Source organism: Mirounga angustirostris, unplaced genomic scaffold, assembly GCF_029215605.1.
Source record: "Mirounga angustirostris isolate CCGP_5_RB_7025 unplaced genomic scaffold, mMirAng1.0.hap1 SCAF_5, whole genome shotgun sequence".
Classification (NCBI taxonomy): domain Eukaryota; kingdom Metazoa; phylum Chordata; class Mammalia; order Carnivora; family Phocidae; genus Mirounga; species Mirounga angustirostris.
The window spans coordinates 50,792,736-50,820,248 of NW_026991713.1; the positions used below are offsets into that span (position 1 = coordinate 50,792,736).

At 34.8% G+C, this 27,513-nt stretch overlaps 1 protein-coding gene across 3 annotated transcripts in view; it reads right to left on the reverse strand.

Moving 5' to 3' along the window:
- LEMD3 (LEM domain containing 3) overlaps positions 1–27,513 on the reverse strand; it is a 68,574-nt gene that overhangs the window by 12,949 nt on the left and 28,112 nt on the right. For 2 of the 3 annotated variants that reach the window (XM_045873032.3, XM_045873031.3), the window contains exons 3-8: positions 23,851–23,917; positions 21,618–21,685; positions 2,088–2,167; positions 1,857–2,002; positions 816–917; positions 606–708 (exon numbers count right to left, since the gene is read on the reverse strand). In XM_045873032.3, the coding sequence (XP_045728988.2) occupies positions 606–708; positions 816–917; positions 1,857–2,002; positions 2,088–2,167; positions 21,618–21,685; positions 23,851–23,917 (566 nt within the window). The remainder of the gene's footprint in view (positions 1–605; positions 709–815; positions 918–1,856; positions 2,003–2,087; positions 2,168–21,617; positions 21,686–23,850; positions 23,918–27,513) is intronic. The other variant, XM_064590946.1, reaches the window with a different exon arrangement.

Sequence of the window (27,513 nt, forward strand, 5' to 3'; positions counted from 1 at the left end):
GTGAAGGCAATGGTTATTATTAATTCTGGTTTTTCTTATCCCTGCCTATGAAGTTTTTTCAAAAAAGATTTAGATGCCTGAAGCTCACCTCAGATTTACTGAATTTCCTTCTCCAGAGGTGGAGCATAATCATCAGTAAATTTTTCCCCCCAAACTCCACCACTGATTCTGAGGTGTTGCTATGGTGAAGAATGCTGTGTTAGGATATGGAATCATCTTTCATTTTTAAGAAGTTATTATTTAGTACTTTTATTTAAAAAGCTTCATTAACAAAAAAATATTTAAGGCATTATTAGTAAAACATCACTGGCTATTGTCTGCCTCTGTTTCTTTATTAAGATGAAATTAAAGGAAATAAGGTGAAGATTGATAAGAATAAAAAATGTATAAAAGTGATGATTTAGAAATCTAGCTGTCTATTATGCCACTCAAAATCAGGAGAATAGAAGGGAATTTAGAAAGAAAGGAGAGTTTAAAGTACAAAAGTAAAGTCTGTACAGTAAAACTGGTCTACTTGAGAACGGAACAACTCTCAATATAATCTTCATAACTTCAGAAGATACCAACGTTCTGATCTACTTCAACTCACAATACTTTGAACGTACTTGTCATGAGGTTGTATTAAGGAATCTTGTACATGTGGAATAGGCATGTAAGGTTTTAAGTCTTTATTTTCCTGGCAAGCTTCGTTATGACTTCGTAAAACATCTGAAAATACAACAAATTTAAAATGAATCAATCACTGGACATCATGCTGTAATTTATCACATAATAACTATTCTAGAAATAGTTTAGATTTTTACAAATACTTATACCTATAATCTTCACCACCATATCATACATCTGCCTTGTTTCCTCTTCTTCTTTTGTCCAGCGATATTTCATATAACGCAGAACGACACAAACCATCACTACACCTGCAATATTTATATATTTTGTGTTTTAAAAATTGTGCTCAGTGACATTCAATAACATTCACTGCAATCTGAAGTTATTGGTATAGTTGTTAAATCTGATATTAGCAAAAAAAGAGAAATCTTATGACCGTTTCCACAGTGATTATTTTAACTGTCATAATGAGATAATGGAATAAGCCTTCAAACAGTGGGCTGAATTACCTACATAATTACAACTACATAGAACAATTTAGTATTAAACATTTTCCAGAGTTTCACTTAATCTCTCTAGAAAAACCATTTCTTTCATGATGTTGACAACTGAACATTTAAATTCTTTTATTTTTTTAAAAACAACAGAACTATGTTTCACAAACGTTTTCCTTTGCCACACTAAACTATTAGAAAAGTGAGTTTCCTAAACTGTAAATTTAGGAAAACTGTAGACTGTAAATGTACTACACTTTAGGAAAATTATTTTTAAAAGACTTGAACAAAGAAAAAATTATCTCCTAAATTCCTATAATCAATCAAAATAGTCACACAAAATCCAGGAATCCAAATGAAAATTTCAATGCAGGTAAATTATATTTTTTAAATTAAAAATAATTTTAATGAACTTAATTTGTATTTTATCATTAAAAATAAGCTTAATTTTTCTATTTTCCTGTTCTATTTTCAAAGGCACGCTTTATGTCTTTTTCTATGACATTCTTAGGACAAAGTTTTATTCCATCTCCCTTTATATACTGTTTTCTAAGCCTTTAGATTAATACTGACATTATTAAAAACAAAAAACAAAAAACGAACTTCAATATTATTCTACCTAGTGAAGACTTCTGGATATGATTTATAATGGCAGCTATCACAGAAGTAAATTCTCAACCCTGGCATTTGATAAAATACAGATACAAAAATTCTAGACTATCATGTATCTTCTTTCTCATCCCCAAAACTTACCTAAGCATAACAACAATAACCTGTGGGTGACAGTAATAAAAGCACGTCGAAAACGACACCAGAAAGACATCTGTGGTCTTGTGGACTGTAAAAACTGCACATCGGTTATATTTGTCAATTGTTCCTCAGGGCCATAACCAACACACCTAGTTAAAAATAATTAAGGAGACCTTAGAGTCAAAACCACTTCTTATACTACAAAATGGTCAAAGTGGAAATTAAATCCCTTACCTTATTCCAACATCTTTTCCATTTTCTAAAATCCACTTCAATGAAATATTAAATATATCTTCATATTCAGGGCCTAAATCCTAACAAGAAAAATGGAGAAAATAACTACTCTTAATTCACACTCATTTGACTCTATCTGTAAGCTATACTATAAATACCATACTTTTATCTTTATATAACACTTGAAACTGTATTACATAACAAAAATGTATTATTCATTATAGAAAAACAAAAGGAGGAAAAAAAGTCACAATTTCCCCATCTTCCTAAGATAAGCACAGTTACTATTTTGTTATGTTTTCTTTTTGGTTCTTTTACAGCTACAGATTTGGAGGATTTTTTAAAAATATAATTTGTCTTTTAAGTATCACTGTGATAAAAGTGAATTAGCTAATTTTTTTTTTTTTATGGAACCCTATTTTTAAATGAACAAATGGCAAACTATTCATACTTGGCTGTTTCACTGACATTTTCTCAACAAGTGAATGAAGCAAGCATGTCACCTCAAGAAAAACAGCTGACTTTGTTACCAATGATAACATTCAAGCTTTCAAGTAAAATAGTAAAAGTAAAATTTGGAAAAAGTTGCATCTATTACCATGAGCTTGACAACTTTACAATACTTGAAAACCTTTGCAATGAGACTGGTGTGATATTGAAGAATTAAAGATATCAATCTTGAAATGTGTCAACATTGGGAAGATTTGCATAAATAGCAAACCAGTATTTTCCAAATGAACCATGCATTAGTTATAAAATCTTGCATAGGTAAAAGATCTATTCTACGTGTAAAACAAAGGACTTTAGAGAAAGAATGTACAAAAATCACTGATACGGTTTCAAATTGCACATTGCAAACAATCTTGAAGAAACTACCTCTCAGACTTTTGGTACAGTATCAGTGAAGAATACCTACAATTATCTGAAAAGAGTATTAAAATACTTTTTCCTGTTTTGACTACGTATCTGTAAGAGGCTAGATTTTTCTTGATGTACTTCAACCAAAACATCGAAGCAAATTGAATACAGAAGTACATAGGAAAATCCAGTTGTTTTTTATTAACCTACATATTAAAGATTAAAAGATTTGTACAAATGTAAAACAATGCCATCTCTCATGAAATGTTTTTATTTTGGAAAATAGTTATTTTTCATAAAAATACTTTGTTAACATGTAATAAGTTCATTATTCTTTAAACAAATAATATAAAATTTGATTAAAGTTCTAGTAAGGTAAATATATATATCTAAATTTATCTATCTCCCACAAACAAAGGCCATTTAGGGTCCTCAGGACTGCAAAAGGGTCCTGAAACCATAAAGTTTAAGAACTGCTGTGCATAGGTAAATTATGTATTTTTTAATCAAAATATTAAAAATAAAAGTGGTATCCCATTTTGTATATACTGTTTATTCCACTTGCTTTTATCACAATATGAAGTACTGTGTCAATGTCAATAAACATGGAACAACCTATTTTCCAGGAAATCTGTGTTTCTAGTGTATGGCTGGTTATTTTATACTTTAGTCAACCTTTTATTCATGAATGTTTAGAGTATTACCAATTATTTCAATATATCAAATAATACTGTAATAAATACTCTTAAAATTTTTTCCATTCAAAAAATATTTATTGGGGCACCTGGGTGGCTCAGTCGTTAAGTGTCTGCCTTCAGCTCAGGTCATCATCTTAGGGTCCTGGGATGGAGCCCCACATCGGGCTCCAGCCCCACACCGGGCTCCAGCCCCACACTGGGCTCCCTGCTCAGCGGGAAGCCTGCTTCTCCTTCTCCCACTCCCCTGCTTGTGTTCCCTCTCTCACTGTGTCTGTCAAATAAATAGATAAAATCTTAAAAAAAAAAAAATTTACTAAGGGTCTAATATGTGCCAGGTACTACTTTAGGACCTAGAGATGTAGCACTAAGCAAAACCATCAAAATTCCCTGTGTTCATGGAGCTTATCTTCTCTTCAATATTTACTTTTTTAAGTGCAAAAAATGAATTTCTAAAAGTAGCAGTAAGACGTCATTTTTTTTCACTTTTTTAAATTAATTTATTTTTTTATTCTTATGTTAATCCCCATACATTACATCATTAGTTTTAGATGAAGTGTTCCATGATTCATTGTTTGTGCATAACACCCAGTGCTCCATGCAGAATGTGCCCTCCTCAATACCCACCACCAGGCTAACCCATCCTCCCACCCCCCTCCCCTCTAGAACCCTCAGTTTGTTTTTCAGAGTCCATCGTCTCTCATGGTTCGTCTACCCCTCCGATTTCCCCCGCTTCATTCTACCCCTCCCACTACCTTCTTCTTTTTTTTTCCTTAACATATATTGCATTATTTGTTTCAGAGGTACAGATCTGAGATTCAACAGTCTTACACAATTCACAGCGCTTACCAGAGCACATATCCTCCCCAGTGTCTATCACCCAGTCACCCCATCCCTCCCACCCCACCCCCAACTCCAGCAACCCTCAGTTTGTTTCCTGCAATTAAGAATTCCTCGTATCAGTGAGATCATATGATACATGTCTTTCTCTGTTTGACTTATTTCACTCAACATAATACCCTCCAGTTCCATCCACGTCGTTGCAAATGCCAAGATCTCATTCCTTTTGATGGCTGCATAATATTCCATTGTATATATATACCACATCTTCTTTATCCATTCATCTGAGTAAGACATCATTTTTTAAAACTCCTTTAAGGGGCCTGGGTGGCTCAGTGGATTGTGTCTGAATCTTGATTTCAGCTCAGGTCATGATCTCAGAGTAGTGAGATCAAGCCCCATGTTGGGCTCTGCACTGGGAGTGAAGCCTGCTTAAGATTCTCTCTCCCTCTGACCCTCCCCTTCTCTCTCTTAAAAAAAAAAAAAAAAAAATTTGTAAATAATAGCTATTGTGTTTTATCAACATTTTCTTCAATAGCAGTGGAAATTGAAGTTTTTCATTTGATCAGTACAATTTATTTCCTAGTATGGAACCGGCAAGTTTTTTTTTTTTACTATATCAAATTTGAAAGGGTCATTCTTCTCCAGTGCCCATGGAACATTCTCCAGAACAGATCACATCCTAGGTCACAAATCACATCTCAACCAGTACCAAAAGACTGGGATCATTCCCTGCATATTTTCAGACCACAATGCTTTGAAACTAGAACTCAATCACAAGAGGAAGTCGGAAAGAACTCAAATACATGGAGGCTAAAGAGCATCCTACTAAAGAATGAATGGGTCCAACCAGGAAATTAAAGAAGAATTAAAAAAATTCACGGAAACAAATGAAAATGAAAACACAACTGTTCAAAATCTTTGGGATGCAGCAAAGGCAGTCCTAAGAGGAAAGTATATAACAATACAAGCCTTTCTCAAGAAACAAGAAAGGTCTCAAATACAACCTAACCCTACACCTAAAGGAGCTGGAGAAAGAACAGCAAATAAAGCCTAAACCCAGCAGGAGATCAGAGCAGAAATCAATGAAATAGGAACCAAAGAACAGTAGAACAGATCAATGAAACTAGGAGCTGGTTCTTTCAAAGAATTAATAAGATTGATAAATCCTTGGCCAGACTTATCAAAAAGAAAAATGACCCAAATAAATAAAATCATGAATGAAAGAGGAGAGATCACAACCAACACCAAAGAAATACAAACGATTGTAAGAACATACTATGAACAACTATATGTCAGCAAATTAGATAATCTGGAAGAAATGGATGCATTCCAAGAGATGTACAAACTACCAAAACTGAACCAGGAAGAAATAGAAAACCTAAACAGACCTATAACCACTAAAGAAATTGAAGCAGTAATCAAAAATCTCCCAAAAAACAAAAGCCCAGGGCCAGATGGCTTCCCAGGGGAATTCTATCAAACATTTAAAGAAAAATTAATACCTATTTTTCTGAAACCGTTCCAAAAAATAGAAATGTAAGGAAAACTTCCAGACTCATTTTATAAGGCCAGCATTACCTTGATCCCAAAATCAGACAAAGACCCCATCAAAAAGGAGAATTACACACCAATATCCCTGATGAACATGGATGCAAAAATTCTCACCAAAATACTAGCCAATAGGATCCAACAGTACATTAAAAGGATTATTCACCACAACCAAGTGGAATTTATTCCTGGGCTGCAAGGTTGGTTCAACTCCACAAATCAATGTGATACATTAATAAAAAAAAAAGAATAAGAAAAAGAACCATATGATCCTCTCAATAGATGCAGAAAAAGCATCTGACAAAGTACAGCATCCTTTCTTGATCAAAACTCTTCAGAGTGTAGGGATAGAGGGTACAAACCTCAATATCACAAAAGCCATCTATGAAAAACCTACAGCAAATATCATTCTCAATGGGGAAAAACTGAGAGCTTTCCCCCTAAGGTCAGGAACACGGCAGGGATGTCCACTATCACCACTGCTATTCAACATAGTACTAGAAGTCCTAGCCACAGCAATCAGACAACAAAAAGAAATCAAAGGCATCCAAATCGGCAAAGAAGAAGTCAAACTCTCACTCTTTGCAGATGATATGATACTTTATGTGGAAAACCCCAAAGACTCCACACCAAAACTGCTAGAACTCATACAGGAATTCAGTAAAGTGCCAGGATATAAAATCAATGCACAGAAATCAGTGGCATTCCTATACACCAATAACAAGACAGAAGAAAGAGAAATTAAGGAGTCGATCCTATTTACAATTGCACCCAAAACCATAAGATACCTAGGAATAAATCTAACCAAAGAGGCACAGAATCTGTACTCAGAAAACTATAAAATACTCATGAAAGAAATTGAGGAAGACACAAAAAAATGGAAAAACACTCCATGCTCATGGACTGGAAGAACAAATACTGTGAAGATGTCAATGCTACCTACAGCAATCTAAACATGTAATGCAATCCCTATCAAAATACCATCAACTTTTTTCAAAGAAATGGAACAAATAATCCTAAGATTTGTATGGAACCAGAAAAGACCCCAAATAGCCAGAGGAATGTTGAAAAAGAAAAGCAAAGCTGGCGGCATCACAATTCCAGACTTCAAGCTCTATTACAAAGCCGTAATCATCAAGACAGTATGGTACTGGCACAAAAACAGACACATAGATCAATGGAACAGAACAGAGAGCCTAGAAATGGACCCTCAACTCTACGGTCAACTAATCTTCGACAAAGCAGGAAAGAATGTCTAATGGAAAAAAGACAGTCTCTTCAACAAATGGTGCTGGGAAAACTGGACAGTCACATGCAGAAGAATGAAACTGGACCATTTCCTTACACCACACACAAAAATAGACTCAAAATGGATGAAAGACCTAAATGTGAGACAGGAATCCATCAAAATCCTAGAGGAGAACACAGGCAGCAATCTCTTCAACCTCAGCCGCAGCAACTTCTTCCTAGAAACATTGCCAAAGGCAAGGGAAGCAAGGGCAAAAATGAACTATTGGGACTTCATCAAGATAAAAAGCTTTTGCACAGCAAAGGAAACAGTCAACAAAACCAAAAGACAAATGACAGAATGGGAGAAGATATTTGCAAATGATATATCAGATAAAGGGCTAGTATCTAAAATCTATAAAGAACTTATCAGTCTCCCAAAGAACAAATAATCCAATCAAGAAATGGGCAGAAGACACAAACAGACATTTTTCCAAAGAAGACATCCAAATGGCCAACAGACACATGAAAAAGTGCTCAACATTGCTCGGCATCAGGGAAATCCAAATCAAAACCTCAATGAGGTACCACCTCACCCGAGTCAGAATGGCTAAAATGAGTATGTCAGGAAATGACAGATGTTGGCAAGGATGCAGAGAAAGGGGAACCCTCCTACACTGTTGGTGGGGATGCAAGCTGGTGCAGCCACTCTGGAAAACAGTCTGGAGGTTCCTCAAAAAGTTGAAAATAGAGCTACCCTATGACCCAACAATTGCACTACAGGGTATTTACCCCAAAGATACAAATGTAGTGATCCGAAAGGGTACATGCACCCCAATGTTTATAGCAGCAATGTCCACAATAGCCAAACTATGGAAAGAGCCAAGACGTCATTTTTAAAAACTCCTTTAAGGGGTCTGGGTGGCTCAGTGGATTGTGTCTGAATCTTGATTTCAGCTCAGGTCATGATCTCAGAGTAGTGAGAATGGATAAAGAAAATGTGGTATATATATACAATGGAATATTATGCAGCCATCAAGAAAAACAAAATCTTGCCATTTGCAACAATATGGATGGAACTAGAGGGTATTAAGCTAAGCGAAATAACTCAATCGGAGAAAGACAAGTATCTCAATCAGGGAAAGACATGTATCATATGATCTCACTGATATGAGGAATTCTTAATCTCAGGAAACAAACTTGAGGGTTGCTGGAGTGGTGAGGGATGGGAGGGATGGGGTGGCTAGGTGACAGACACTGGGGAGGGTATGTGCTATGATCAGCACTGTGAATTGTGTAAGACTGATGAATCACAGACCTGTACCTCTGAAACAAATAATACATTATATGTTAAAAAAAAAAAAATAGTAGGAAGGGAAAAATGAAGGGGGGAATCGGAGGGGGAGACAAACTATGAGAGAGGGTTCTAGAAGGGAGGAGGGGTGGGGGGATGTGTTAGCCTGATGATGGGTATTAAAGAACGTACGTACTGAATGGAACACTGGGGTTATATGCAAACAATGCATCATGGAACACTACATCAAAAAAATACATAAATAAATAGGGAAAAAAAGAAAAAAATCTGAAAGTGTAAGAAGTTTTATGAAGCAAAATTAATCTTGCTAGGCATCATTATTTCTGTGTAACTACCACTAGGATGTTTAGATGGTAAAGAGAACTATATACTACCTGTTATCTTACAAAAAAAAAAAAAAGTGTGGTCTTCCATCATTATTTTTAGTATCAAAAAACTTGTAGCCAATATAAGTATTTAATAACTGACAAATGGTTTATACATGAGATCATTTCAAGGAAATACTATGCATTTAGAAATGATCATGAGAGGGATGCCTGGGTGGCTCAGTCGGTTAAGCATCTGCCGTTGGCTCAGGTCATGATCCCAGGGGCCTGGGATCCAGTCCCCCATCAGGCTCCGTGCACAGCAGGGAGCCTGCTTCTCCCTCTGCTGCTCCCCCTGCTTGTGCGCTCTCTCTCTCTGACAAATAAATAAAATCTTTAACAAAAAAAAGAAAAGGAAATGATCATGAGAGCTAAATAGCTGTATGCTTAGAAAAGTAAAACAATATGTAATTTATATATAACCATAAAAATTTGCACTTATGAATGACTAAAAATTTTCTTTTAAGATTTTACTTACTTGAGAGAGAGAGAGCGACAGCATAGAGGGAGAGGGGCTCAAAGTCCTAGAACCTAGCTTGACATGAGTCCACAGCCCCTGTTCTCCCCGCTGAGCAGAGAACCCAATGCGGGGCTCGATTCCAGGACCACGAGATAATAACCTGAGTTCAAGACAGACACTTAACCGACTGAGCCACCCAGGTGCTCCGTGACAAAAAAACCTTTTTAAGGGATTTTGTTTAAGCTTTAACATTGCTTTAAAATGTTATGCAATAAAAGTATACAAGAATAATTTCAGGCAATTATGGTTTTGTTATAAAAACGCTATCAGAAATCATTTTGTGTATAACAAAAATCAAACAGAACTCATACTCATTTGCTCTAAAATTCCTTTGCTTCCAAAATCAAGAGAACTTACTTCTGGTTATATTGCATGGATCAGGATTAGATAAAGCACAAGGTATAGAGAGGGGGCTTTGAAAATCCACAAAGCAAGATTAATATGGGTTATCCATGGAGCTGGAAACACTGCACTCATTCCTCTTCATAATGTAAAGGGTTTTTTGGTTTTTTTTTTTTAAGTTTTTACTTTAATTCCAGTTAGTTAACATACAGTGTAATATTAGTTTCAGGTACACAATATGATTCAACTATTCCGTACATCACCCAGTGCTCATCACAACAAGTGCACTCCTTAATCTCCATCACCTATTTCACCCTTCCCCCAACCTCCCTTCTGGTAACCATCAGTTTGTTCTCTGTAGTTAAGAGTCCGTTTCTTGGTTTGCCTCTCTCTTTCTCTTTTTTCCCCTGTTCACTTGTTTTGTTTCTTAATTCCACATATGAGTGAAAACATATGGTATTTGTCTTTGACTTATCTCATTTGGCATTATACTCTATAGATCAATCATGTTGTTGCAAATGGCAAGATTTCATTCTTTTTATGGCTGAGTAATATTCCATTATATACATCTATGTTATGTTATTATATATATATTCCGTATCTTCTTTATCCATTTATCAACCAATGGACACTTGGGCTGCTTCCATATCCTGGCTATTGTAAATGCTGCTGCTATAAACATAGGGGTGCATGTACCCCTTTGAATTAATGTGTCTATTCTTTGGGTAAATAGTAGTGAGATAGCTGGATTATAGGATAGTTCTATTAACTATTTTGAGGAAACTCCACACTATTTTCCACAGTGGCTGCACCAGTTTGTGTTCCACCTACAGTGCACAAGGGTTCCTTTTTCTCTATATCCTTGCCAACACTTCTTGTTTCTTGTGTTTTTGATTTTAGCCATTCTGACAGTTGTGAGGTGATATCTCATTGTAGTTTTGATTTGTATTTTCCTAATGATGAGTGATATTAAACATTATTTCATGTGTCTGTTGGCCATCTGGATGTCTTCTTTGGAGAAATGTCTGTTCATGTCTTCTGCCCATTTTTTTATTGGATTATCTGGTTTTGGGGTATTGAGTCTTTTAAGTTCTTTATATATTTTGGATACTAACCCTGTATTGAATATGTCATTTGCAAATATCTTTTTCCATTCTGTAGGTTGCCTTTTAGTTTTATTGTTTCCTTCACTGTGCATAAGCTTTTTACTTTGATGTAGTCCCAATAGTTTATGCTATGCTCACTGCAGGTGTAGCTACCATCTGTCACCATATAATACCACTGTAATACCATTGACTTTATTCCCTAGGCTGTACTCCTCATCCCTATGACTTAGTCATTTCATAATGGTAAGCCTGAACTTCCCACTTCCCTTCACTCATTCTGCCCACCCCCTGACCCCCTCCCATAAGGCAAACATCACAGTTTGTTCTCTATATTCATGGGTCTGTTTCTGCATGTTTGTTCATTCATTTATTTTTTAGATTCCATGTATAAGTGAAATCATAAGACATGGATATTTTTAAAAATCAATGAAACATACATATTGTCTTTACCTTTGTTTGTATATATGCTCTTCAGCTTCTATTACAATAATATGCAAGACATAATGACATTTTTGTGTTATTATAAAGAACTCTGAAGGCTAGACTATACATGTAAGTTTCAAATAATGTAAAAACAAATAAATTTCCATATTAGTTGTATATTTTAAATATAAAAATTTTAGAAGGCTGAAGATATTATAAATAGCATTACTGCCTTCATTAATTATCCCTAAAAATGTACATAATGGTTCATACTAACAAGGATACCCACTCTAATAAGCTAAGTATATAAATGAACATTGAGCTTAAAACTTTTAGTTATAAAATAATAAGGGTAAGAAAAGAGTATCTGTTATTTTCTCATTTTGTTTTCCTTCTCCATGTTAATACCACCTAATATCCACTTACTATCTGGAATACAATAGAACCATGGAATGTCCCTTTATGAATACACAAAATACAAAAAACAATTGATAATTTATTTAAAACCTCATTAAAGAATTAACAGAGTATTAAGTTCTGAAACAGACCATTACTTCCACAAATGTTCTACATAGTATACAGAATTCTATAGTATTATAAAATAGAATTTTTGAAGAAGTAGAAGTTGAATTTTCTTTTCTAGCTATGCTAATTAAACGGCTCATGTTAACATTATAGCATGCATAGCAGCTTCCTGATTTTGAGTGGAAAGTATTTTACTATTGATTTTTTTGTAGCCACCTAAAAAGCTGTAAGGTAGGGGCAGGCCAACCTTTTCTGTAAAGAATCAAAGAGTAAATAGTTCAGGTTTTGTAGAATTCTGGTCTCTGCCACATATATTCTAAGCAACCTTTAAAAATGTTGTAAAACCATCGCTAGAAGGCCATACAAAAAGAGGCCTAAGGGCTGCAGTTTGCCAGCCTTTAAGGAAAGGCATACTTGCATCATAAAATGCCCATTTTCTAATCACTGATGACACAAATTTTTAAAGCAAGTCTATCATGATTATTACTATTTACTTATAGGCAATAGCTCAGTAAATGTACTGCTGAGTGCTTCATTTAAATCTAAACTCAAAGCATATTTTCCCAAATCTTTAACAAATCTATTTTAGCATACTATGTGTGAACACACACACACCCAAGATTCCCAATTCCAAATTTATCTTATTTGCAAAATAATTGGCAAAAACATTTATTTTTATTAAAACTCACATCAGGTGCTTTGAACTTAGATTACACTTTCACAGCATAAAAATAATACTGTTTCCTGTAAAAGATTCAGCTCATTAAATAAAGCTACAAAGCATTAGTAATAAGGGAAAGAAATGCTGATACAGGGAGAAGTCAAGTAAGGATTAAAAATCTATTGGATAGCTCACAAAATGGATAATATACATGGTAATAATAACTATGTGGCTTTCCAGTTAGGGAATATTCTGTTTAATTGTGACATGACATATGCTATACATGTTACCTTTGAAATTAATTAAAATAGGACACACAAAAATCAATACAATAGTAAATATGATTTAATTCTTGATGATTCAGTGGGAACTTGATCTTTCACCTCCAGGAATAACGGAAAGAACATGGTCCTTAAATAAGCAGGCCTGGATCAGATCATGACTCCACTACTGACTAGCTATATGTACGACCTCAAGTGGAGACGAAAAAGTACGTCATCCATACAGATTTATCTACCTTGTTCACTTCTTCGGATCCTAACCCTCATTCAGGGTCAGTCTCTTGCTCACTCAAAAGGAGCTAGTGGTTATGAACCCAGTCCTTCCTTCCATCTAAGAGGCAGAACAGTACAGTGAGAAGAGCAAGCACTTTAATTCTATTCCCAGCTCCAACATTTACTAGCTGGATGATGTAATCATTAAATGCCTCTGAGCTTTAGTTTCTTTATAAAGAAACTAAAGCTTTATAAAGGTGAGTTTGACACCACCTACCTTGCTGGGTCACTGTGAATTCAGGGGTACTAAGAAAATCCTAAGATAAATGGTACTTGATAAATTATAATTATTTTTTTAAAAATTTAATTTGAGAGAGAGCACAGGGAGAGGAGCAGAGGGGGAAGGAGAGAGACAAGCAGACTCTGCGCTAAGCGCAGATCTCACAACCCTGAGATCATGACCTGAGCTGAAACTAAGAATCGGCTGCTCAACTGACAGAGCCACCCAGGGGCCCCGATAAATTATAATAATTAAGAAGTTTATCTATCATTCCATTTCTCAGAACATTTATTTTCCCACAAAGACAGAATTTTACTAACAGTGATTTGCATTCCAAGCTAGGCCATTAAAGCCTATCCGGCTCCATGATTTGGCACATGCAGCTATCTTCTTTCCTAGTATTTTCTTCACAAATCGTAAACGTATTCATTGTGTTGAAGTTTAAAAAGGTTTGAAAATAAACCAGAAAATGAACCACCACTGATTACATCATTTAGTTGGAAAGTTACCATACAAAGCATCCACCATTAACTTAAAAACAAGTCTAAGTCTTTTCATGAAAATTTAATGCTATGTCTTTCCTAAATGTTCCACCAGAGGGACCTCTTAACTTTTCACAAATCAAAACAAGCTTTCATTCTCAAAAATGATGGAAAGTGAAAAAAAATTAAAAAGGTTCAAGAAAAACACTGGGGGGTTCAGAAAAAGTGTTTAAATTATTTCAATTAATTGTTATGTTTATTTAAATTTCCTTTAAAGAGAAAGTAGGAGAAATAAAATAAGAACGGAATGTGAAGCATCAAATTCAAGAAAATAAAAAAAATTTTACTGAGGTTTACTTATTCACTCATTTCACTCCACCAAACATTTACTCATATTGTGCTTAAAATGCACTAAAAGTTGGGGAACCATTAGCTTACACTCACAGGAGTTCTGTGCATCCTTTGGCCCATTTACTCCTGAATGCAAAAACTTACTTGTGCTGCTGGTGAAACCATAGTACAAATACATGAAAATGTACGACAGATCTCTTTCCAGAAGCAGGGAGCCTACAATATATGTATTATCATCATGGTTTTTGACATCAGCTTTATAGAAAGGTTCTTCCATATTTACGCTAGAACTTGCATAAAATAAAATAAACCACCAATTTTGGCTAGACTGTGCTAAAATGGTCATTCCAAATTAGTAAGTAATTTGGCAACATATATCAAAAGTATTAACAAAGGCTCATGCTCCTTAACAAGTAGTTTCCTTTCTAGAACTATTTCCTAAGGAAACAATCAGAAAATCAAATACTATATGCAAATATTAGAGTGCTTTCGTAATACTGACAAACCACAAACCAATACAATGCAATACAATCATGTAAAGAAATATTACCCAGTGATAAAAAAGAAGTTCAAAGACAAAATGCTCCTGATAATTTTAAGGAAAAGATATATAAACATTTGTAATATGAAATATTTATATTTATAGTGATACTAATTGTAGGAATGAAAACATAAGAGAAGACTAGAGAAAAATGAACCAAAAATGAGTGGTTAACTTCAGGTGGTGAATTTGAAATGCTTTTCTCTTTCTTTTCCATTAGTTAAATGATGAGCATGAGTTAATGTTATATTGAAAAAAATAAACACTATTAAATATAGTAGTTAGAAGTTTTATCTAGTCCTTAAAATTTTTTTTATGGGGGAAAATTCCTGTTAAATGCTTTTTTTGAAGTAGCAGCCCAAAATACATCATTGGTGGTAACAAGCCATACCAGGTTTCATAGCATTTGAAAATACAAAGTAACTTCATTTAACTAATTAAGACTGGAACTAATCCAAAATCCTTTGTAAAAACTTATATTAGAAATTTTATTGAATTAAAAAAAAAAGTAAAACCCAATCTAAAACATAAAATAATTCCAGGGAAAAGATACAAAAATCTTTTAAGACTGGAGTTCATTAATCTCAATTTTTTTAACTCGATACAGTTTCCAATTCATCTCATGCATGTATACGTCCAATAACTCCTATGTTGCCAATCTTTAGTAGAAATAATCTCTCATACCCTACGGCTGCCTGGCTTAGATTCTGACTTGTCCCAACCCTGGCTCTGTGTCCCTTCTTACCTATCTTATTGCTGACCCACAGCTGCAACCAAATGGGGGTGGTTAATCATCCATCCACAGGAACCCCTGCCTCTTCCTCAGCTTTCTAACTACTAATCAATCCCTATCCCACTCTAAGCTCTATCCCTGCCCTTTAGTCCTTTAAATGGAGTATTCAGGAGCTTTTAAAAGTCTCAGGATCGTGGGGTGCTCAGTTGTTAAGCATCTGCCTTCAGCTCAGGTCATGATCCTGAGGCCCTGGGATCGAGCCCTGCATCGGGCTCCCTGCTCCGCGGGAAGCCTGCTTCTCCCTCTCCCACTCCCCCTGCTTGTGTTCCCGCTCTATCTCTCTCTCTGTCAAATAAATAAAAGCTTAAAAAAAAAAAAAGAGTATCAGGTTCTTCTGAAATGTAAATTAATCCTGTTCCAGGAATTCATGACCAACCATAACACGTATCTGTGCCATTACCTCTCTAAGATATTTAACTAATAAAAAAAGAGAGAGAGAGAGAAGAGAGAGAAGGTAGGAAGGAAGCACTGCTTGGGATCAGTTTTTCCTACTGCTCGAAGTACAAATACTTTCTACCTCATAAGGAACTACTTGCTTGCTTTGGATTCCCACATGCTATGCTCTCCTCGAGGAATATTTTATTCTATGTGTTCTGTAGCCTACTCAATCCAATCCCTTCTTTGCTCCCACCCCCACAATCCACTTAGCAATTCCTCCATCTCTAAGACAGAGCCCCATAATCATAACTCCACCTAATTTAAGATCTTTCTGGATCCTGATTCTTTAGCTATCCAATCTACTAACTATTACACTCTGCAAAAAATTTATCTGTTATCAATGTTCTCATCTAGGTCAAAACTGAAAATGAAGAAGAGAACAAGGAAGGTTGAGAAGACAAATCCTGTAGCATGTTATTATGAGTGACCCAGATTTAATTAAGAAACACAGAAAAAAACAAAATTTATTGGAAAGCTACCATAACCATCAGGCACTGAGCACTTCAGTCTCCCAACCACTCTGAGAAGAATTAATAACAGTCCCACTTTCATACTAAGAAACAGGTACAGGAAAGTGAAAGAACTTTACCAAGACACACAACTTTTATGTGGCAGTGCCGGAATGTGATTCCACATCTAATCTCCAACATATTATACTGTCTTAACATCTTTTGGATATCTACATTAAGTAGATTAAGCTAATCTGAATTAAGTTAAAAACAGTCTACATTTCTCTTTTTTAACAAGCATGTCATGGAAAACTCATCACAACTTTGCTGAAAGCCTTAGAACTATACTATATTCTAGATTAAAAAGAGAGAGAGAGAGAGAGAGGCAGTGACAGCAGTAAGACGACAGAATAGGAAGCCCCAGACCATCCTTTCCCCATGGAGACACAAATTCAACAATACACAGACCAATTCCCTTTGTAAGAAATCCAGAAACCGTAGGGCACCTGGATGGCTCAGTCATTAAGCATCTGCTTTCAGCTCAGGTCATGATCCCAGGGTCCTGGGATCGAGCCCCACATCAGGCTCCCTGCTCAGCGGGAAGCCTGCTTCTCCCTCTCCCACTCCCCCTGCTTGTGTTCCTGCTCTTGCTGTCTCTCTCTCTGTCAAATAAATATATAAAATCTTTAAAAAAAAAAAAAAAAAAAAGAAAGAAAAAGAAAAGAAATCCAGAAACCAGTTAAAAGGCTCCTGCAACCCAAGCAAGTGTGAAACTAGCAGCATGGAAGCCCGTAGGAAAATTGGTAGCACTCGCTCACCAGAGCCCCATTCTGTGGCACAACGTGGTGCGACCAGAAGAAAATTCCCAACTCCTGGTTCATCCTTGAAGAGGGGAAGAAAAGACTGAAACATAAGTCTAATGTTGAGACTTTCTGAGGGGCTACCAGAAGGACTGGTTTCTGTCTTGTCTGAATCTAAGCACTGACAGGTAAGAGCACCAGCTTGGAGGCAGCTGAGAACAAAGGCAATGGTTTGAACTAGTACCTACTCACTCGCCATTGCCCTTCTCCACAGCTCAGTGAAGAATGAGTGGGAGAAAATCCCAAACTCCTGGCTTCTCCCTGAGGAAAGAAAGTGTTGAAGTATGTGTCCAATGTCCCAAGTTCTCAGGGAGCCACCAGAGGGTCTGGTTTCTGTATCACCTATTTCAGAGCACTGAGGAGACCTGACATAGTCTAAACGCCTGGGGTTTGCTGAGAACAGAAAAGAGCAGGACAGCTTGCTGCAGCTCCAGAGGACCCACAGTAAAGCAGACAGACACCAGAGGGAGCAAGAGATTACAAGCTCCTGAAAAAAGAAACCTGCAAAACCTTTTCAGGTGGGAACTTTTACCCACAAATCCAAAGAAGATGCATCCACAGAAAAGGTTTGAGAGAACCCCAGAATCTCTATCTGAACTCATTGGTGAAGGTCTTCCCCTGCACAAAGGCAGTCTCTAAAGGCTGGAAGATATGGCTGTGTCTTCAAATGCACAGATCCTGACAAAGTAACGAGGCACATGAAGGAAACAACACTGGGCCCAACTAAAGGAGCAAAATAAATCTACAAAAACTGACCCTAAAGGAACTAAGGTATATTAATTACCTGATAAAAATTTCAAAATAACTGTCATAAAGATGCTCAACAAGTCCAGGAAAACAACACATGAATGAGAATATCAATAAAAGAAAAAATTAAAAACGAACAATTGTGGAGCTTAAGAATATAATAACTAAATTGAAAAATTCCCTAGATGGGTTCATAGCAGACCTAATCAAGCAGCAGAAAGAATCAAGGTACTCAAAGAGAAATCAATTGAAATTATCCAGTCAAAGGAAGAAAAAGAAAAAACAATAAAGAAAAGTGTGGGAAGCTTAAGGGTCTTATGGGACATCACCACTCAGACCAATATATGCATTATGGAAGTCCCAAAAGGAAAAGAGAGAAAAGAGCAGAAAAAGGCAGAAAACTTCCCAAATCTGGGGAAAGAAATGGACATTCAGATTCAAGAAGCCCAAAAGCTTTTTATGGGATATAGCAAAAGTGGTACTAAGAGGGAAGTTTATAGTGATAAGCAGCTACATTAAAAAAGAAGACAGATCTTAAATAAACAACCTTAAGGAACTAGAAAAAGAATAAACTAAGTCCAAAGTTAACAAAAGGAAATATTAGAGTAAAAATAAATAAAACAGAATAGAAAAAAGAAAAGTTGGTTTTTTGAAAAGATCAGCAAAACTGAAAAGCCTCAAAAGAAAAAGAAAGAAAACTCAAAATCAGAAAGAAAAGAGAAGATACTAAGTCTGATGTCACAGAAATACAAAGGATCATAAGAGACTACTACGAACAATTAATTGCCAACAAATTGGATAACCTAGAGAAAAAATAAATTCCTAGAAACATATAACCTACCAAGACTGAATCACAAAGAAACAGAAACTCTGAACAGACCTATAACTGGTTAGGATTGCATCAGTAATCAAAAACCTCTCAAACAAGAAGAACCCAGGACTCAGTGGCTTCACTGGAGAATTCTACCAAACATCACTAATCCTTCTCAACTTCTTCCAAAAAAATTGAAGGGAAGGGAACACTTTTTCACACTCATTTTATGAGGTCAACATTATTCTGATGCCAAAGCCAAACAAAAACACTATAAGAAATGAAATATAATTCAATGTCCTTGATGAATACAGATGGTAAAAATCCTCAACAAAAGTTAGCAAACAGAATTCAACAGCACATTAAGAGGATCACACCTCTTAAATCATACCAAGTAGGATTTACTCCTGGAATTCAAGGATGGTCCAACATACAAAAAACCAGTCAGTAGGATACACATTAACAGAATGAGAATAAAAATCACATGTTCATCTCAAAAGATGCAGAAAAAGCATTTGACAAAATCAATACTTCTTCGTGATTAAAAACATGCAACAAAGTAGGAATAGAAGCAAATTACTTCAATATTATAATAAAGGCCATGTATGAAAAGCTCACAGCTAATATCATACTCAACAGTGAAACACTAACAAAGCTTTTCCCCTGGAGAATAGGAACAAGGCCAGGATAAGGATGTCCACTGTTGTCATTTCTATTCAATACACAGTACTGGAAATCCTAGCTAGAGCAATTAGGTAAGATAAGGAAATAAAAGGCATCCAAATTGGAAAGAAAAAAGAAAAATTATCTGTTTGCAGATGACATCTTATAGCCTACAGATTACACATACACACACACAGACACATACTCTCTCTCCCATCTCTCACTCACACAAAACTGTTAGAATAAGCAAATTCAGCAAAGTTGCAGGATAAAAAAATAAGCATACAAAAAAGAATGGCATTTTTATACACTAAAAATGAACACTCAGAAAAGGAAACTAAGAAAATCCCATTTATAATAGCATCAAAAAGAATACTTATAAAAACTTTACTAAGGAGGTAAAAGACTTGTACACAGAAAACTACAAAAACACTGCTAAAAGAAATTCAAGACACAAATAAATGGAAAGACATCCCATGCTTATGGATTAAAAGACTTAATATTGTTGAAATGTCCATGCTAACCAAAGCATTCTGTAGACTCAGAATGCAGAATCCCAACTGCATTTTCTCAGAAATTGAAAAATCAATCCTAAAATTTATATGGAGCCACAAAAGATTAGCCAAATAGACAAAACAATTTTGGGCAAGAAGAATAAAGGTGGAGGCCTCACATTTCCTGACTTCAAAGCATATTACAAAGCTACAGTAATCAGAACAGTATGGTACTGGCATAGACAGACATATAGACCAATGAAAGAAAATAAAGAAATTAACTCACACATAATACAATCGACTTATCTTCAACAAGGGTGCTAAGAACACACAATGGGAAAAGGACTGTCTCTTCAAAAAATGATGTTGAGAACACTGGATTTCCTCGTGCAAATGAATGAAATTGACCCTTATCTTACACTATACACAAAAATCAACTGAAAACTGATTAAAGACTTAAACCTAAGACATGAAAAGATAAAACTCCTAGAGGAAAAGCTTTATAACATTGGTCTTGGCAATGATTTTTGGGTTATGGCACAAAGCACAGGCAACAAAAACAGTAGATAAGTGAAACTACATCAAACTACACTGCTTCTGCAAACAAAGGAAAGAATCAACAGAGTGAAATGGCAACCTACGGAATGAGAGAAAATATTTGCAAGCCATATCCAAAAGAAAGAAGGGACTTCTAGAACTCAATAACAAAATCAAATAACCTGATTAAAAATGGGTTAAGTACTTGAATAAACATTTCTCCAAAGAAGACAGACAAATGTCTGATAGGCCTAAGAAAAGATGCTCAACATCACTAATCACCAGGGAAATGCAAATCAAAACTACAGTGAGATATCACCTTACACGGGTGAGGACGGCCATTATTAAAAAACAAAACAAAAAAGCAAGTGTTTTTGAGAATATGGAGAAAAAGGGACCCTTGGAAACTGTCAGTGGGAATGTAAAACAGTATAACCACTATGGAAACCAACATGGACGTTCCTCAAAAAATTAAAACTATCATATGGAATTCCACTTCTAGGTATTTACCCAAAAGAACTGAAAACAGGATCTAAAGGATATTTGCACTCCATGTTCACTGCAGCATTACTCACAATAGTGGAAACAACATAAACATCTATCTACAGATCAATGGATAAAGATAATGTGGTGGGTGGGGGGGGGTGTGTGCACGGTGCACGTGTAATATTATTCAGCCTTAAAAAAGAAAAAAAATCCTGCTCACTTAACACTTAACACTGGTCCACCTTAATCTTCTGTACCCTTCCTTTCATATAGTATTTCCTAAAAGATTACATACAGTGGTTTAGAAAATTCATCTGCAAATTCTTTTAGTACCCTGAGATGACATTAATCTGGAATGGAAGATTTAAAATAAATGACAATGGTTAGATGCTTACTTGCTCTCTTATATGCTACTTACCTATCTCAATTTCTCTCACACCAATGTTGTTTGTACCCTTTCCAAATTAATTCTATGAGAGAATGTTCTAAAATGAACTAAAACAAAACATGTTGAGTAATTCTGCTTTCTGTATCTGCTCACACTACACCAAACAACAGGCCCAAGCTTGTAACAGTACAATTAAAGAAATCAAATCCGTGGTACTTTTGTATAAGCTGTAATAATTTATATAAACTTTAAGAATATAGCTATCAAAATTCTAATTGTACTGCTTACTTTTAAATATGCAGCTGCCTCTTGGACAGAAAGTGTTCTCTGACTAGAACTGCCACATTCATGATCTCCTGGAAAGATTAGCATATTATTAATTTTGAATCAGTACTATGTTAAAGAGAAGAAAATAAACATGATTAATCAAAATATTTTCAAATTACACAATTATAGGTTATATTATTCAATAAAGAAAGAAGATAAACACTATTTAATTTCCTATAAAAAATCCAGTAGGTAATATAAACAAACAATTATCTTTACATAAACCACAATCTTTAAATGCATTTCTAAATAGTCCAGATAGGAACATGTCTTCTATTTCCAACTACATCGTTGCCCAGAGTGGGAACCATGTCACACTGATGCCTAGCCACAGATCTTGGCACACAGAAGGCCCTCCAGAGATTCACTGTTTTTCAAGGGGGAGAATTCATTGTGGTAACTTACACATCTATTACTAAAGCCAATAACTCAAGGATTCAAATAAGTTTGAATTAAATTGTACATTCTGTGTATAAAGATACTGGCTATGCCTATCTTTAGCAAGGTGTGTGCATGCCTTAAAAATTATTATAACACAGATCAACAGGGAAACTGGAAACTTCTAGCTATGATCTGGTTTCTACAAAGAAATGCAGTACATCCAAAACCACATTTTCCCTTTCTTGTAACTATTTATAAGAGAATCCAAAGCCTTTTCTTTCAGGTTATCTGTGGTTATAAAAATCAATTTCCTTAAATTGAACTTCATTTTTAAGTTCTTTCTGCCTTGTTTCTCTTCAAATGATTTTTAACATGAAAGTGTAATAGTTAAACTCCTTGGCAAATTTTTCTGTTATAAAAGTAGCCATATTCCTATTTATCAGCCTTGTGCAAGTAGTCAGATTTTAATGGTCACAGTCATAAAAAAGGAAGAAATACCTATTAAATAAACAAGTAAGTCTTCAAACTTTATAATGCATTCTCCAACATTCAGTTTCCACAAATCTACAGCAGAGATCGGCAAACCATGACCTATAGCCAAATTGGCCCTACCACTGATTTTTTAATAAATGAAGTTTTATTGGAACACAGCCATACTCATTCATTTATGTATCATCTATGGCTGCTTTCATGCTATAATGGCAGAATTTAGTAACTCTGACAGAAACAAGTCTAGCACACAAAGCCCAAAAAACTTACTATCTGGTTCTTTCACAGAAAAAAGTTTGCTGACCCCTGCTCTAGAGGAAGGAATCTATATCTTTAAAAGTACCCCAGATTATGCTGATCTAGCACACTGCATAAAACAATGTTGTAGAGACAGCTATAGAAGTCTGTGATAGCAACATCAGGTATTCCTAGCGAGAGTATATGCTTAACCGATTTCTGGGTACTACAGCATACCAAATAAATGTCATTAGCTTGCAGTATATGAATACGACAGTCAGTCAATGTAAAGAAGGCTTTTAGTGATATACACAGAATTATGAGCATAAAAAAACTGACCAGAGTTAAGGATGCCCCCCCCCCCAAAAAATCCAAAGACTGATATGAGGATGGGGAACTATAAGGATCCTAAATGCCTCCATTCAACCAAAAAGCTTCCATATTTACCTTCTACCAGTATTCTGATTTCCACAAAAGGATCTGCTCCATACAAAAGTTTAGAAAACTACATTCTTCTTTTCTGTAACTTCTTTAACAAGAAGATAATCCAAAATCTCTTCTTTTAGATTATATGTGAAATTAAGAATAAAAAAAGCTAAGCTACTACAGCTTAGAGATGTTAAAAGGCTTACTAAGAGCAGAATATAAAGAAAATGCAAAGAATCAGTGGAAAAAATTCTAGAATATATTTACTTTATCCCAGGAAATGATACCTAATCAACCAGCAAAGGAAAATCTACACTTTTATATTTAATCTAGGGTTTTAGTTAATTTACTGCTTACCCAAATCCAACTGATATGTAAGCTTTCAAAATTTTTTATTACTATTAATGCAATAAAGAAATTTGATTCACTTTAGAATGATATATATTTCATCTAATACATATGGGCAGGAAGGAAAAAGGCCTTGATTAAATAGATCTATAAAAATAAAAACTACTCTTGTATAGGTAACAAAAACTTCTAAACAGAAAATCTGCAAACATAACACAAGACTTGGGAAAACTCCTTCTACTGATATAGCATGCTACATATACAAATTAATTTTCAAAACACTTTTAGACACTATCAATGTTAAAACAATTACCTGCAAGCTGTGCCAATCGATCATGAAGCTTGTATAAAGTGTTCATCATAAGATTTTTCTTACTTTCCTAAAATTAAAAGAAATTATAAAATATCCAATTCAAAAACATGTACCAAATAATCTTACTAAAAAAAAAACCAGTAAATAATTTAAAATCATAGAAGCTACATAATCCGAAGACAAATTCACATTTAAACAATGGCTACCGTATTTTTTAAAAAACCTTAATCTAAAAATCTAAATCATCACTCTAAACATTTTACTTTCTCGAGGATTGACTGGGAAATTGGCACTAAGGTTAGTGCTAAAAAAAGGTCTTCTGTACAACAAACTCCCCCAACCACCAAAGCAATGCTCCTAATCCTCCTTTACACAATGCATACTTATATATATTGTTCTTATGAGACTTCAAGGCTGCCCTTCATGTTTTGTCTTAATCTGATTCAACCACATAATAAGGGAATGAGTATTGACACTTTGATCCTCAACCTCTCCTAGGTCCCCAAAATGGTCCTGTATAAATTTATGAACCATTAAAGCAAAACAAACATTTAATGAGTATCTAGTAATAGGAGCTAAGAACTATTCTCAGCAAAGCAAGAGGCCCAGTAAACAAGATGGTTCCTGCTCTCAAGGGCAAAAAACATACTTAAGTGCTAGAGCTGCAAACAAAGTATAATGTAAATACAGAAAAGAGAGGGAAAGGAAGATCCATTTATGGAAGAGAGAATATTTGAGTTGGACTTCACAAGAACAGAATTGACTAGTATTATAGGCAGAAGAAACAGCATGAGCAAAGGCATAAAGGCACTGGTTATGTTTCTTACATAAACAGTCATCTTTGATTCAGCACACTACTGGAAAAATAGTTTGGAATCAACTGCTAGGAACCAAGACAAAGAGTTTGACTTCATTTTAAAAATTTAGGAGGAGGAAAATAAAACAGACTTGTGCATCAGGAATAATACTCTGAACATACGAAAGAAAACCAGAGAGGAGACCATTTCAATGTCTAAGCTCCCTGCCAAATAGTTGAAGGCAATGAGACCCACAATTTTAGAGCAATCACAATTAAGAAGGACCAACACAAGCAATGGACGAGTGTAAGTTAGGAGAGGAGGTAAGCTTATCACATTCTTTGGAATTAATTCATGATTCACTAAGGGAGCTATATCTTTATTATTTCCGTTCTTCCTGATGTGTCAAACAAAACTGTAATACTGGATAAAAATGGGATATAAAAAGTTGGGAAATTAACATTTATGTGTCTAATGACATGCAACTTCATCCCTTTATTTTCATGCTGTTAAAGGTTCCACTACCCAAACCACCAGAGTCCGTGGTTTTACGGGAGATGGCTGATAGAGATCAAGTGACATTCTTTCAGCCGACTACTTGCCTTCCAACGCTTAGCTTTGTTTCCCCCCTCAACGCTATCTCAAGCAGATTCTGAATCAAGCCAGACCTTATCTTCGTGTAAGCTTAAAAATCCAAACTGTAAGCATCAGACGTCAAAAAGTAACTGCTGGGGCTGAAAGCCAGATTCTGAAAGCTATGCATTTGTGATATATGAAACCACAAAATCATTTTTAATAAATATGTTCAATATAATAGGATGAGAAAGAGTTCTAATGATAGTAAAGCTTGTGGACTCGATACATAAAAGCAAGGTAAATCTGATTAAGCTTTGGGATTAAAGTAGCTAAGAGTTTGGAAGTTTATTTCCTCCCTTAATCTGGAAAAGAGACCGATTTCCTTTTCTTTCATATGTCCTGATCACGCCCATTCCCACTCCCCTTTCAAAAACAAAACTAAATCCAAAAATTTGACACCTGTGCTCTGTGATTACATCTCTAATGAATATCAGAGGCCTGGGAATAAACTTCATCTTCTGATTCACAGATATTAACACTGGATTAGATAAGTAGAAAAAAATAACAAAATCTAATCAGATGTAACTGAATACCATAAGACAATAAACATACACACTGTTACATTCTCACATAGAGAATTTAAGCACCCAAAAAGCTGAACTATAATTTTCTCAAAAATTATTTTTCCAATGGCAAAATATTATTCCAAAATATTCAAAATGACCATCTATATATTACAAGGGTCTCAAGTGCATGATCAACTAAATTATGATAGTTTTTATGTAATATATTATTAATGTGATCAATTTTGAGGAAGAAAAAGAAAGGCTTTGGTTCAATTACCTTTAGCACCAATATGCTAAACTAGAAATAAATCTGAAAAACATACAAATCAATTTTAAAGTTACACTCTTATAGAAACTTATATTGACTAATAGTTTCATTACAGTCTTCTAATCTGACTGCTTTTCCAACAGTCTCCTAACATTCAGCTTGAAAGGTGTCTCACTCTGGCTTTCCTAATCACCCTGAAAACAAGTTTAAAGATCTACAAATGAATCCATACTTAAAGTAAGCTTTCAAGTAATATTTCATTAAACAAAAATGATTTTATACTATAATATGAAATAGCTACCTTTCAACTGTCTATTTTGGTAAAGTCCAGATTTTCTTTTAGTAAGGCATACCATTCTCTGAAGCAAAGTTCTCGTTCTTGGGTGGATAAAAATCAAACTGTATGGCAACTCTCCCAAATTCTCTCATATGTTGTCACCTTTAAATAGTTCCCTCTTCTATTCTCAGCCAATTTTCTCAAGGAAATGTTCAACTGTTTATATTAAGTCTCTCATTAAATGATAATAATGATTTTAAACACTTAGCATGATGCCTGGCACAGAATAAGCACTTAATATAAGTGAACTGCCATTATCTACATTACAATTATTACTATTATTTAGAGGTTCAGAACTTCAGTTTCTCCCACGGGGAAAATTATATAGAAGAAAATAAGGTCTTGTATTTCCAATGTGCAATGAGTATACTGTATGGATTTAAATGATGATGCCAACAGCAACATTATACTTAATATCATAACTGATAAAATCAACCTTTTTTAAAACAAGTATCACAACAGAATATCATTAACACAGTCAATACAAAATCCCACTCTAACAATCTAAAGTAATATTCTATGGATTTGATTACACATTATTACATATCCTTTAAGCACAACAAATAATGTTTTCTATACAGGTCTATATTACTGTCAATTCCTTTAGTAAATTAGTAACTAATTATGCATTATAATATAAGCTCCAATACCTTAATCTTTGAAGTGCCTATAATGATGGTAAGTGAAAAATATTTTCAGGTGAGTAAAATTTAGGTTAAAATTAGTATTATAGATCCTTTAAATAAAAAGAAATCATAAATAGGTAGCCTAAGAATCATGTTTCTTTCTAAATCCTTTGCCTTCCTGATGGTTGAATAGGTATGCCTATGAACAAAAGATCCATAGAGACAACGTGAGGGCAAAGAGGACAAAAATTGTCAGAATATCCAGCAACTTAAACAGGCATACCTCTAAAGGTTAAGACCTGATCCCCAGATAACATGCCAATACCATTTCACTTGGCAGTTGATTTTTACCTTAAAGTGATAAGCAATTCAGCTCTTAGGAGAAAAATCTGTTTCAGATTTAATTATATTATCATTAAAGAATACTCAAAATAAGAAAATTAATTGTTTCAGCTTAAAAGAACTGGTAAAATTAGCATTTTTTAGTTGACAG